General features: G+C 35.1%; 1 protein-coding gene across 1 annotated transcript in view; it reads left to right on the top strand.

The window, feature by feature from the left end:
* The window catches only part of LOC123552773 (adenylate kinase 9-like), a 57,023-nt gene extending 43,819 nt beyond the window's left edge, over positions 1-13,204 (top strand). The window contains 13 exon segments of the mRNA XM_053540794.1: positions 188-373; positions 886-1,002; positions 1,626-1,844; positions 2,359-2,572; positions 3,380-3,581; positions 4,070-4,216; positions 8,297-8,321; positions 8,323-8,515; positions 9,243-9,401; positions 9,773-9,974; positions 10,531-10,629; positions 10,991-11,208; positions 12,167-13,204. Of these exon segments, the coding sequence (XP_053396769.1) occupies positions 188-373; positions 886-1,002; positions 1,626-1,844; positions 2,359-2,572; positions 3,380-3,581; positions 4,070-4,216; positions 8,297-8,321; positions 8,323-8,515; positions 9,243-9,401; positions 9,773-9,974; positions 10,531-10,629; positions 10,991-11,208; positions 12,167-12,378 (2,193 nt within the window). The 3' untranslated portion in view covers positions 12,379-13,204.
* Positions 13,205-15,349: the final 2,145 nt, after the last annotated feature.

The following is a 15,349-nucleotide window of genomic DNA, read 5'->3' as shown; positions in this document are numbered from 1 at the left end:
GATTTTGAACCCCTTGGTTGTGACCACAGCTTCAAATATATTATCGGTGCTGGTGTATCCAGGAAAACTGCTTGGAAAGTGATTAATATAAGCTTCAAGCTTCTGTACGAATCAAGCTAAAATGAATTAGTATAAAGTATTAGGTGAGAACTTAACTGAAACTGTATATGTTGAAACTATTCCACAGGAAGATGCAATGCAGAAGCGCCGAGAAGAACTCACAAAAGAATTGGAAGAAAAGAAGAAAGAACGAGCAGCACAGAAAGCAGCAGAGAAAGCTGAAAGGGATGAAGATGAGGAGGAGGAAGAAGAAGAAGAGGAGGAGGAAGAAGAGGATGAAGATATTGAAGCAGTCCTTGCTGAAGAGTTTGAGGTTCGTACATTTTTGAAGGGGCATTTTTTTTATTTTTATTTCTATTATTATTATTTCTTTATTTTTGTTTTGTGAATAAATTTAATCAGTTTTCTTATGACCATTAGGCTTAATCATAGCTTGCAAAAAAGACCATAAACATGTCTGACATTATATTGTTTAAAGTCCTATTATGCACTTAGCAAAGGCTGACTCTAATTATGGTGTAAGAAGACTAGTTGAATCTTGCCTATATTGGCTTCTTTTATTTGACTTAGCCATCCATATAGCATACCAAAAAGTGATTTTTTTTCAAGTTTCAAGGTGTTTGCCTTTCTTAGCCTGTTTGAAATTTTTTAAGTAGTCTTTGTTGTCTCCATTTCGTCAGGGTCTGTCACAAAAGTTTTGATATAAGGAGGTTTTTTTAAAACTACCTAATGCTTTAACATTAAACCTGACACATATCTTTGGCATCATTAGAACTTACATAACTCTGGCTTTCATTTTGTCAAAATTTGACTTTGACTTTCCAGGAGGAAGAAGAAGAGGATGAAGAAGAGGAAGAGTTAGAAGAAGATGCAACAGACAGAATTAGAAATGAACTGAATGATGTCTATGATAATGATACTAACAAACTTGCTGCTGTCACGGTAACCAACACTTCCATTATTAATATTTGAATAAAGTAACTTTGATATTTGATATACAGTCAGACTTGTATTAAGTGGCCCGCCAAAGGGGTGACTCTTTCATCCTGCTGAAGTCAGATGGCTGTTATCACACAGGTTGGAAGTAGATTTAAAAAAGTACAATTTGGGGGGTTAGTTGCTTGGCTGTTTAAGGCAAGTGACGGTTTAATACAAATGGCTTCTAAGGCAGGTTCAACTGTTAAATGTTTTATACTAATAATCTTATAAATCTTAAGTTTAACGAGAAATCGCTCAAACACTCGATTTGATTATGTTTTAGTATTTACCAGCTTAATTTTGGATAGTTTAATACAAAATGTAATTGCATTTTATTTAATAAAATTATTTATTAAATGATGGACTAACTGTTGATTTTCAGATTTGGATTGCATCTGAGAATTTTTATTTCAAATATATCAAATAGCAGATATTTCTGTTGATTTTTCCCTTTAATTCATACATTCCTGTTTAATTTATTAATGTGTCTTAAGTTATTGTGTGACAAAGCTTTAGGATTGCTAATCTCTTAAATTTGTCTGTTTGTCCAGAAATGTTTTTTTACTGACTAAATATTTTTGTTTTAGGATACATTTGAAGAGTTGTTGATTCCCAGGATAGATGTTGATAGCCAAAGGAAGCCACACATTGTGCGCTACATTCTCAACAAGAAGTTGAAGCCTGTCGTAGACTCTCGCCAGAGTGTCTTTGAGAGAGTGTATCCAATAAATGAGAAATTGGCTCTAAAAATGTTAGCTGTAGGCTATAAACAGCCCAGTAGGTTTGGAAGATGGTGTCCAGTCAAGGTAAATCACACTTGGTACCTTTCCTTTTTTTTTGGCTTTAAAATTTTACAGATTAAAATTGATGACATCATACGTATTTATGGCTTACTGCTAATTTTGTCAAAAATTGAAATTGCATACATCACTTTAATTTCATTTGGATTTAGAATTCTTAGACATGAATTTTCCTTATTAGTCATAACATACTGCAAATAAATTATCAAGTGAAGTCTAACAAGTGGTTCATCAGAATGACCTTTTACCATTGTAAGTTTATTTCATATTAAAGTTCAATAGTGTAACGACTATTCCATGGGGATGTGATTTCGTGGATTTTGACTTTAGATGATAAAATGAATAGAAATTATGTTTGGTCATTGGGATTTAATTTTGTTGATTGGCACAACCAAGAAATCCACGAAAATCTGTCCCCTCAGAAAATTAATGATTTCAGGTTGTTTATCTACATGCACTCACCACATACATGTACTATTTACCATCAGTTTAATATATCTTGACAAAATCTTAATTTCAGGTGAAGGATGGAGACTGTATCCAGACTATGAGTGGTCCAGGCTACACCACATATCCTTGTATATACAGAACTCATATCTATTTCCTATCATCTGTACAAGCTAGAGAGGAATTTGTAAATGATCCTGTGAAATTTGTAAGCCAGCCGACACCTAAACCTGTGGTACCAATCAAAATTGCGGTCATAGGACCACCGAAATCTGGAAAAACTACATGTAAGTATAGTCAAACCTCGTTAACCCGAACTCCCTGGTACTGACAAAATTTGTTCGAGGTATTGGTAGTTCGAATCATCAAACATTGTACATTATTCAGGGGCTTTGCTGGGATCTGACGATGAGTTCGAGTGAAGGACGGTGTTTGAATCATCCAAGTTTGACTGAAGTTTGACTGAAGTCAGTCATGCAAATCTGGTTGTCATTTCTGTGACACTTTTATACTTAAACCCCTGGTGTAGTATTTGTTCTTTAACCTTTTATAAATGCAATGGTCGTCATCAATGCACAGTAACCATTTATCATTGAAGGTGTTATGTATTTACTGATGAATAGGAACAGTGCAGACCATGAAGACGCACGATTCAGGCTGAACTTGTTGCACTGGTCGCAAAGGGCAGAATAACTTGCCGCCAGCAGGCTAAAGGTTAAGATGATTTAACAGATGACAGTGTGCTTGAAATAATGTAACTTCCACCTCTGTTCCATGTGGAGAAGTTGTCATTTACATGTGAAATCAGTACTGGTGCAGAATCCAGGAACACTGGTTAGGTAAGCCTTTTCATCTTTAGAATTTAGTTTGCAGATAACACTAGATCTTTATAATCTGTATAATGAAAAGCACATTTAAGTTGTTGAATTTAATGAAAATTTAAAGACATCATATTATAATTATTCTTCATAAACTTAAAAAATTGACAAATCAGTTTTGTTGTAGAGTGAACACTCTGTGTTACTGAATTCCTTTTCAAAGCATCAAGATGTATTCCTACATATGTAACATAAAAAATAATTATAAATTTACAGTGGCTAACAGATTTGCAGAGGAATATGGCTTGCTGAGATTGTCTGTGGGCGAGGCAATGAGAATGGTGATGGCATCTCAACCCAAGTCCAGTCTGTCAAAAGAGATGCAGCGCCATCTTGTGAAGGGCCTCACTGTACCAGATGAACTGTCAGTTCAAGCTCTGGAAATATGCCTTCTTGATATGAAATGTCAAACACGAGGGTAAATTTTAATTTAGATATCGCACCTGCAGTTAGTCTGTAATAGCAGTTTTATAGGTTTGACGGATAAAAGAAAGTGATAACATATGTCACAGCAGTTGTATTTCATGCACCATTTGGAACGCTGACTTGAATGCTTGTTACAGCAACAAATTTGTTATGGACTTCCATGGAAGAGTGGTTAAGGTCGCTGACTTTGAATAACTTGCCACTCACTGGAACAGATTCAAAACAGAATAGAAGTTTAAAAATCAATATTGATCATTACATTACTGAAAAATTTCAGGGAGTTCTAATTCTAATGAAATTCTAATAAAAATCTTTACAAATCAAAGGAATTTTATGTTCTTACATATTTTCTTAGAAGTCACTGTGAAAGATTTTAACAAAGTTTCTGTTTAAGGATCAATAAATTTGAAATCATGATAATGATACTTGCTAGAAAAATAAAATATAATCTATTTTGATATGTTTTCTTTTATGTTATAGGTATGTTTTGGATGGCTATCCACAGACTAAACACCAGATAGATTTAATGACAGAGCGCTGTTTGATTCCCGTCCGTGTGTTTGAACTTGATGTCAAGAGTAAGGAAATAATGGTGCGTGGAACCAAGGACAGAATTGCAGCCTCAAGGTCAGTTTTCAAGGAATTTCTATCAGTCTTTAAAGGCTTATAATGCCACATATTCCGTCATGAACACAAAATACAGTAATTTCTTGTTAAATCCTATATCTGATAATTACTTTTTTACACTGGTCAAAGGTTTGAAATATTGCTGAATATTCTAGAATGTTTTATTGAATCTGTTGTTTTTTTATTACCTCCCTTTATGGCTCTAACCAGAACAGTTCATGTGCAATATTAAAAGTAGTGTTTTTTAACCATGTAAGTACTCGTAAGATCTATTTGGAGAGCTGTTTTATCTGTTTTTAAGATAACAATTCAAAGCATTATGGGCCTTTAACCATAACGTTTAAAGGCCCATAATTACTTTTTTGTTAAAAATACATTTTTTTGTTTTGTAAAAATTGACTTTTGAAAATTGTTTTCTCAAATATTTGGCAAAGATTTGAATATTTAATTCAATAAGTAGGAAGTATTGTTGAATCTATTGTTTTTGATTACCTCCCTCTATGGCACTGATTGTATAAGGTCAAATGCTGTATCAAAAGGAGTGTGATTTTGTGTACTACCAATTTGGTTTGCGGCTTCATCATTAACATTCAGTTAAAAGCCTTATGGGACTTCCAAGTATTCGGTATAAAGTTACTGTGATATGTATCTGCCAAACAGAAAGGATTTCTTCCAAAAGAATTTTCCAGACAAGGCTTTCTTGGCTGAAATCCTACAAATATTGAAACTTTTACATCCGATATTCTATATTATTTATAGGTATGTAATGCTATATAAGAACAACAAAGTTAGAGTAGACAAGATCAAAGCATCACAACATAATGTTCTATCATTTAATTTTGTTAGCATTAAATTTCATAGTTTTATGGGTTTTGTGGTTATAGACGAACTAAATCTTATGGATTTCACTTTTTAATGATGAAATAAACAAGAACTTTATTTGTTCATACTGATCTGATTTCATTTACTATGCTGCCACAAAATCTATGAAAATCAGTGATCATTTTTATGCCCCCGGCATCTACTTATACGGGAGGCATATAGTGATTGTCCTGTCCGTCTGTTTGTTCGTCAGTTCGTCCGTCTGTACGAGGTTAACCAACCAGTAACGTTTCGTCTAGCATCAATACCCCTTACTAGAATGACTTAATACTAATGCAGATGTAACCTGTGACCATTCCTCATCTTCAGACATCACCTGACCTCAGTTTGACTTTGACCTTGACCTCGTTTTGGACTTAGGTTGCTTTGTATCGACAAGGATGCCACCGGGGGCATCAAGGATGCCACCAGGGGCATCAAGCGTTTATTGAATGCAGCTCCTTGTTTATACATTCGATTTCAATGCATAATAATTATAAACACAATCTGAAATTTTGAAGCACATAACATGCTTCACATAGTTCCTGAAAATCTTATCTTTTCTGTATATATTTAAAGGGAACGGGCTCTGAATCACCTATATGCTCGACCTAGGTAAAATTTAGACCTAGCCTTTACCCTGCTAAATTTCTAAAATGGACTGATCTGTCATTCAATTTGGGCAGTACCATTTATTTTTTGAAGGGGCATACACTGCAAATTTACTGGTTGAATTGTGAACAGTGCAGATCATGATTTGAGCCTGCACAGATGTGCGCAGGCTGATCTTAGTCTGCACAGGTTGCAAAGACAGAATCACTTGCCGCCAGCAGGCTAAAGGTTAAGCAATCTGTTTCGTTCCCAGCTTGTTCTGTTAAAATGTTTACATTTTTCTGCTGTTTAGTTTTGTTATATTGAATTGTTGGTACTTGTGATATCGAAAGCCTGGCATTGGTCAGGTAGATTTAAACATGTTTTTATGCTCAGCTGTCACAAAGTCGACAAGTGTAGTGTTTGATGCCGGGTTTTTTCCGTAGTGTGCGTACGTGCGTCCGTGCGTTGCGTCCGTAAACTTTTCCTTGTGACATCTCTAGAGGTCACATTTTTCATGGGATCTTTTTGAAAATGGGTCAGAATGTTCATCTTGGTAAATTCTAGGTCAAGTTCGAAACTGGGTCACGTGCCATCAAAAACTAGGTCAGTAGGTCTAAAAATAGAAAAACCTTGTGACCTCTCTAGAGGCCATAATTTTCAATGGATCTTCATGAAAATTGGTCAGAATGTTCACCTTGATGATATCTAGGTCAAGTTCGAAACTGGGTCACGTGCCTTTAAAAACTAGGTCAGTAGGTCTAAAAATAGAAAAACCTTGTGACCTCTCTAGAGGCCATATATTTCACAAGATCTTCATGAAAGTTGGTCAGAACGTTCACCTTGATGATATCTAGGTCAAGTTTGAAACTGGGTCACGTGCCTTCAAAAACTAGGTCAGTAGGTCAAATAATAGAAAAACCTTGTGACCTCTCTAAAGGCCATATTTTTCATGGGATCTGTATGAAAGTTGGCCTGAATGTTCATCTTGATGATATCTAGGTCAAGTTCGAAACTGGGTCACGTGCGGTCAAAAACTAGGTCAGTAGGTCTAAAAATAGAAAAACCTTGTGACCTTTCTAAAGGCCATATATTTCACAAGATCTTCATGAAAATTGGTCAGAACGTTCACCTTGATGATATCTAGGTCAAGTTCAAAACTGGGTCACGTGCCATCAAAAACTAGGTCAGTAGGTCAAATAATAGAAAAACCTTGAGACCTCTCTAAAGGCCATATTTTTCATGGGATCTGTATGAAAGTTGGTCTGAATGTTCATCTTGATGATAGCTAGGTCAAGTTCGAAACTGGGTCACGTGCGGTCAAAAACCAGGTCAGTAGGTCTAAAAATAGAAAAACCTTGTGACCTCTCTAGAGGCCATATATTTCATGAAATCTTCATGAAAATTGGTCAGAATGTTCACCTTGATAATATCTAGGTCAAGTTTGAAAGTGGGTCACGTGCCTTCAAAAACTAGGTCAGTAGGTCAAATAATAGAAAAACCTTGTGACCTCTCTAGAGGCCATATATTTCACAAGATCTTCATGAAAATTGGTCAGAACGTTCATCTTGATGATATCTAGGTCAAGTTCGAAACTGGGTCACGTGCCTTCAAAAACTAGGTCAGTAGGTCAAATAATAGAAAAACCTTGTGACCTCTCTAAAAGCCATATTTTTCATGGGATCTGTATGAAAGTTGGCCTGAATGTTCATCTTGATGATATCTAGGTCAAGTTCGAAACTGGGTCACGTGCGGTCAAAAACTAGGTCAGTAGGTCTAAAAATAGAAAAACCTTGTGACCTTTCTAGAGGCCATATATTTCACAAGATCTTCATGGAAATTGGTCAGAACGTTCAGCTTGATGATATCTAGGTCAGGTTTGAAACTGGGTCAAGTGCCTTAAAAAACTAGGTCAATAGGTCAAATAATAGAAAAACCTTGTGACCTCTCTAGAGACCATATTTTTCAATGGATCTTCATGAAAATTGGTCAGAATTTTAATTCTTGATGATATCTAGGTCAAGTTCAAAACTGGGTCACATGAGCTCAAAAACTAGGTCACTATGTCAAATAATAGAAAAAACGACGTCATACTCAAAACTGGGTCATGTGGGAAGAGGTGAGCGATTCAGGACCATCATGGTCCTCTTGTTTATATATAACTGTCAGTCTGATATAGATTAACACATCTATTATTCCTACAATGACCTGTCAGTAAGTAAAATGACCTGATTTATTTTCCTGATAAAGAGAAAGTTGTGTGTTATTATGCAACAGTTTCACTGTTTGTAAGTCACAGTTATTATGTCATAGCGCCAAATGTCATAGCCGTGCGATGGAAAGGCATTTCACACAAAACAGGCAAATATTTGGTGGATGTCATCAAGGATGTACATAATAATCTTTAATAACATGTTTGAATCCAAATAATATATATCTCAAACAATGATTTGCTCTTGAAAAAAATCACAGTTTGTCGTTCAGATTTGTATCATTATATCACACGGGCCCGTGTGATATAATAAATCCTTTGCATCTTAACTCCAAACAGTGATTATATTCAATGACAAATCACTATCACTGTCATGTTTGCTAATTTAATTTTTATCTCTTTGTTGTTTTTTATAGGATTATGCCAGTACATGACAGTGCTCATGATACTTGCAATGAAATTAGCAGCATATAATAAAACTATTGACGAGGTCCGAAACTGGTACGAGTCAGAACACATGAACTATAAACTGATTGATGGCGAGAGATCAAAGTGGTGGGTGTGGAATACAACGCTGGAATTTTCACGTGAGAGTGTACGCCAGATTCAGACATACCTGCAGAGAATCTCCGACGGTAAGGTTATGTCAAGAAAACTGGCATTTGTAGTAAACCGTTTCAGATTTATTTAATTTATCCATCTATCATTTGAAGAAAAAATTGATGACAAAAGGCACTGCTGAGACAATGTTTGGTCAATTTTATACAAGTTTTGTGAAAGGAAAATGAATGTTAGTGGCTTGTTTCTTCGAAATGTGGATAGATATTATATTAGATCAGGAAGATGGTACTGCATATATTGCAATATGGAAATTATTCCTAGTCTTGAAGGACCGATTTACCTGGATTTCCTGGTTACATCAGTTCACAAAATTAACCCTTAATCTGCTAAATTTCTATAATGAACTTGTCCATCTTCCATTTGGACTGTACCATTAACTGTTAAAAGGGGTGCTTACCAAAAAGATACTGGCTGAATAGCGAACAGTGCAGATCTTGATCAGACTGCAGGCTGATCATGATCTGCACTGGTCGCAAAGGCAGAATCAATCATGTCAGGCATGGTAAGGGTTAAATCCCAATGAAAAAAAAAGAAGAAAAAACACTAGAAAAAAAACAGATATTCATTTTATCTTCCAATTTGAAATCATTGTATTCAGATCTCCATAAAATATCACTATGGCCAAAAACAAATAGTTTTACCCCAAAGAAATAATTTAAAAGGTTCCACGGTAAACAGTGTTAATGTTTGCATCCTTCAGTCTATACTGGTATACAGGTATTTTATTTTTATATTTTGCAGGAAAGGCATCCCCTATTGCTGACTTGTGTATCACACCCACAGAGTTCTTGCAGAGGGTGGGAGACTTTGACCAGTATTGCCCTGTTAGTCTGGCTCTAAGAGGAGAACTTGTGGACTGCTCAACCAACACAACCCTCGAATTTGCTGTTGAATTCAGGGGTAAATATATGCACTCAGTTTTACACAGATGAATGAATGTTCCTTGAAATATAAATCAAGAAATAGGCCAACAAAAAAACAACAAAAATTTCTGGAAGAATTGTGGATCTAGTCTTCATCAGTAATGATATAGTATGATTCTGTGTTGACATTAATGAAAAACTGAATTCTGTTTTAGAACTTCAAGAGGGATATTTAGATAATTCCATTGACACATGGAGAATCTGACATACTGTTGAAAAATGGCGTTAAACCCAAAATAAAACATACAGATCTACTAGACCAGTCAAGGCCTTATCAAGTTTCAGTTAGGAATATGCTTTGCTGTTGGTCAAAATATTAAATCCTTTCTTACATAATACGTTTTTCAGGTCATTACTACAAATGTGCTGGCAAGACAGAACTAGGCCAGTTCCTTGAGGAGCCAGAGAAATATGTTCCACCTCTGGCACCACACAAGTTACCTCCTCCTAGCAGGTTACCACGGCGACGTAAACCAGAGGAAGTTAAGGCTTCAGCTAAGATAGAATTGAATGCGTACTGCCCAGTAACATACCTAGATGGAAAATGCAGGTAAGTTTATAAATTTATATTACAGTTAAACCTGCCTTAAAAGCTTGTCTTGTATTTAGCAGCCAGTTGCCTTTAGTAGCCAGTCACTACATACCTAAACTGATATAGTCTAGTGCAGCCACCTGATTTAAGCAGTCAGATTGACATGTGTGGCTGCCTGGGCCGGTTGCTCGGCACAGGTTGGATGGTAGTTTTACTTTTCTTACAAAGAAGGCTTATTTGGCACATAGTTTCATGGTATAGATCAGTGTTCTGAAATGAGCTTTCCATAACCAAAAACAGAAGCTCATATTGAAATATCTGAAATGCTTAGCAGTTAAAAGCAGTTAATACTTAAAAAGGGACTAGAGTTGAAATCAAAATTTCACGAACATTTGTTGTCAAGGAAATGCATGTGTTGTCTATGGAAAAGTGTACAGTTATTTATATAATATATCATAACCTGTAGATCATTATTGATGAAGTTTTTCTGTAGATGCCAGAGGACAAGTCTTGCCATATGATGAGGTGCCATATTAAAATATTTCCAATGGTTCAGCATTTCCATATTTTTCAGATATGAGGCCATAATTCCAGGGAAGCCAGAATTCATTGCAGAATACACAGAAAAATACTGGTATTGTGAATCCGAGGAAAAACTTCTTAGATTTATGAAGTAAGTTTCATCTCACTACCTTATACATTTTTATTGTTACTTAGTACGTTGTGAGTAAAAGCTGTTTTAAGAGGGAGAAATATGATCAGTAATGTTGCAATAACAGTTTTGATGACGTCCCCAAATTGGCATGTAATGTAGCCGTGTTTGTGCAATTTTCTCGATACAGGGCAATCTCTCTAGAGCAGACACTTCTGGTAATATTTAATTGTGTTTGTTGTACAAAGGCTGTTGGTCTGTAGAGGTTAATTTCATTTATTAAGTATTTTATATAATTGCATAGAAAATATCTATTATTATAGAGGTATACATTCTTTGGAGGTGATGCAGTCAGAGGTTACACTGTATTTTGTAATTTCAGATTACCAGAGCAATATTCTAGCCTCAAACTGCCACACAAGCTTCCACCCACAAAGGAAAACTTATCTATGACGTCACTGCCTATGCTGGGTTACATGGAGCAGAACGTAGCGACGGCCCTCATCAAAGCCATGACGTCAGCCGGAAATGCTAAACCCAAGTACCCCTTCCTCAGTGCTAGCAGATCCGCTCTCTTCTTCATTGCCTATCATTTAAAAGGTATTGTTATGATTGAAAAATCTAAGTTTGTTTCATTTTTTCTTTCTTTGATAAAGTAACACCTAATGCTCAAAGTCTCAAGGTGCAGCAGCAAAATGCTGCAGTTATCCCAGGTTTCAAGCTATCCAAACATAAAAAGTATAAGGAAAATGAATGGGGACCACATGTAATTGCTTGAGTTTGCCCCGGTGCCAATGAGCCAACTATGCTCGAGTGAGAGATGTTTCACAGTAGTTGTAACTGTTGGCCACATGCTTGTTTAAAAAAATAATATCTTTGTTAAAATCCTCAAACCATTGTTAAAGGTCCATTACTAAGGGAAAGTGAGTTGGCAATTTTTTTTATAGCCAGTGCATAGACTTCTGCAAGACACTAAATAATGAAGATTGGCAGGTCAAAATTTACAGAAGGTCTTTGGAACTCAAAGAAATGTATGTGTATTATGTTGAAATTTCAATGAATGACAGAATGACCCCCCAGGTCTTTTTAACTTTCTTCATACTTCATAGAAAAATAATTGTACATATACTGCGATTTATTTCGAATTTCTACATACCAACTTTCATTTTCCAATAAAATGAAATAGTTTCTGTGCTTTTTAAAAGAAATTAAAATGTTCACTTTCCTTAGTATTGGACCTTTAAACAGTTCAGCATGTTGTATATGTATATGTGAAGAATTAGTAAGAAAATAAGAAAAAACTAGCCCCGCAATTTTATCAGAGGATTTCCTTTTAATAAACCTTCTTTGGAAGTAAATTGAACTCGTATTAAAGGCACTGGCCTCCAGATCATTCGACAACAAAAAAAATATTTTTTTTAGGTATGAATTTAATGCTATATTTCTTAGGAATGTTTTGAAACTTAATTACTGACAGACTATATGTTATGGAAACATACGAGAATTAGGTAGGTTTTTTTAACTAATTTTAAGACTGAAAATTTTCTTTTGTTTTCAGCTTTCAACCCGAAAAGTTCAGAATATGTTCGTAAAAAGTACAAAAAGAAATTGGACCGATTCCAAGAAACCTGCGATCTGATAAAATACCTAGGTAACAACATGACCGTTAGATACAAGGAACCTGGCGAGAGACCACAGGACTTTGATAACAAATTACAAACATTCTTTGCACTAAGAGGCATTGAGCCCACGCCCACATGGATTTCATAGGAAGAAAATGTTGAATAGATTGTGATATTTGAAGCATTTAAATTGTTTATAGGAATTCTTGGATTTGCAAAAAAAGCTCTTTATTTGATGACATTACTTGAAATATGGACAAAATATTGTTATTAAAAACTGGTTAGATAATAGAAGAAACTTCTGTTTCATTTGAGAATTAAAAACGTAAATACATTTGTATATACATGAATACAGTATTGACCGTTTTATATTATACAAGTGATATAGTACTGTAAAAGAGTTACCCGTCCTGAAATGATGGAATATAACCATAACCATAACTTCATGAAACACTAGTAAGAGTTAACAGTCCATCTAAGATTGTGAAATACTCTACCCACCCTTGTATTTGTGCTGATCATTCTGTACTCAGCACTTGTTGCTAGAGAAGATACTACTATGAAGCTGAGTCTCAAAAGTTACCGATAAAAATTAAATTTATACACTAAAGCGGTCCCTACAGATACCACGTATTTTATTCCGTCCATATGTAGTTAACGTCTGCAAGTATTAATTTGTTATTAAGTTCAGTGTACATGTATATATATTAAATCATTCGGTCTGTGATAATTTTGTTCAAAGTTTGCACAGTGTAGTGCAGGGAATGGTCTCATTCGTTATATTTTATATAAACAACCCTAAATATCCATACAATAACGTACTGAGAGACTGTTAGAGAGCATAAGGTTATTTATGTTATTTTGTTTTGTTGTTTCCAGATATATGTTTCATATATAATTCTATGATGATGTTGTAAATTACATCTGTAAATTATAATATTTCTTGAGCTATTGAATAAAATGATAAACTTATAGCATGGCTTTGTAAAAATTGCTTATCTAGTGTATTCATAATGTCTATATTATATTGTAACCTGCCTTTCCGGAAGAAAAAAAAAGAAAATATAGAAATGAGCTGCGTCATTCGTTCACCTTAACCGCTGCCCGGTCTGAAAATCAGCCTTCTGTCAAGGCGTGTTTAGAGAATTTAAACGCTAATTGTAAACAACACAATGCTCATCACTACCAGACGATCGGTGGCTTTTAAGACCCAGGTCTGTAGTCCCAAGTTTAATTTATTGGTTTACAGGCTCTGATCTGTATCCAGTCTCCGCAACTAGATGCCATCCATCAAGTGTTTTTTAATTACTTTGCACGAATGTTAATCACACTGGATATTCGGGTACCTACTCGAGTGAGCGATACCGCCCTCGTGTGATTTATATACATGTAGGTTGTATAGGGTATATAAAAACAATGCCAACGTATCACACATACTTAAGCATGTTGAACATTTTAAAGACAGAATCGTCCGAGGCAATGCATTAATTCGCACTGGTGAAAATATCAGTCCTCAATAATACTGATATGACTACACAATTTGAAGAAAAGTAAGAAATTCATGTAATTTGACGTTTTGAGACGTATTTTTCTTTGTTCGAAGTTGAGATAACTGAATTTGCCACTCTCATTGGTAAAACTATGCATACTCAACTACAAAACGAATGGATCGTGTACCTGCAAGTTATTTTTGTTGATAAAATTTCAATTGTATGCATCCTGTCGCTGTTTTTGATGGTACCTCTGACGATGGATGAAATTAAACAATGATACCTACCCGTTTGCACATGGGTACCGTCCTCGTTATGTCAATGAACATTTATAAAACTCCCCGCAGCGTTACTTCCGAAATACGGTACACTTAAATGGACGCAATTAAAGGCAATCGCTTTGAGGATCTGGAAACAAGAACTGGAAATGTGAAACTCGACCTTTAGTAGATCTATTTGATTAGAATGTTAACTTTAAAAATGTAAAGAAGTGAGTTAGCAGTATTTCACCAATATCAAATCTTCCCTCATACCCACCCTCTATTCTACACATTCTATCATCTTGCCTACTTGGAGTTTTTCTTTTTTTTCCTTCAGTCTCATTATGAAAGCGACCGAACTTGTCGTCGCACCGTGCAAAAGTGCTTATGTTAAGACCTTCTCTTTCTTCCTGAAAGGGAAATCGGACCCTGTCTTTTGGGCATGTATTCGTATAGGGAGAGGCTGCGGCTTCATAAATCTGCATTTTATCGTATCTTGTAATTATAGGTGCGCCCTCCATTAAGTTCGTGCTAATTATGCGACTTATTTACAAGTGCATACAATATACACTACTGTATAAGTGTCTTACAGGTGACTAACTGAAGAAAAAGAAGCAGATATGGAAGTCTGGTTATCAGATTCAATCTCTTTTTAATGTTTGTTCACACACTCCTCACAGCGGTTGTAAACGTTAAATGTACGTCAAGGGAGGAAATCTGTGAGATTCAAGATTTCAAGATTTTATTTATAACTGAACCCATACGGGCATCAGTATTATAATAACAACAAATTTAACAAAACAAACACTTAAAGGGCCTGCATAAACTAAAACAGTATTTTAACGGTCATAATAGATCTGATACAAATATTTTGTAAGCTAAAAGACGGTGTACATTTAGAATTAACCAGGTTTGAAAACAGTGTTTTAACTGGCCAGCAAATAACTGCCAGTGACAAAAACCTATTCCTCCCAAAAAAATTGAAGTATTTTCTGTACAAACAATACTAACTTAAAAAGAAGAGTACTATCATTACTATGGAAAAAAAAACGTTGAAATGACATTACATTTGACTGTTGAAAGTCATTTGGGATATATTTTACTCTGTCTAAATTTAAGTACGAACATTCTATAGTGTAATGAAATTCATCTCCTAAAGATGTATTATTACACAGATAACAAGTCCTGTTATTGAGCTCAATATTCAAAAATATCCCTCTTCCAACTCATAATAAATTGTTCCTACATCGGAAAGGACACATGGATATTGCTGAATTTGTTGGTAAAACTTTAAAATATTTTTCAGACTCAAAGGCTGTTGTAAATATTCTGTAACACAAACATTTTCTGGAAATTTGCAAAGTTTTTT

Source organism: Mercenaria mercenaria, chromosome 4 (genome assembly GCF_021730395.1).
Source record: "Mercenaria mercenaria strain notata chromosome 4, MADL_Memer_1, whole genome shotgun sequence".
In the NCBI taxonomy this organism is placed as follows: domain Eukaryota; kingdom Metazoa; phylum Mollusca; class Bivalvia; order Venerida; family Veneridae; genus Mercenaria; species Mercenaria mercenaria.
This window is presented reverse-complemented; position numbering and strand designations above follow the sequence as displayed.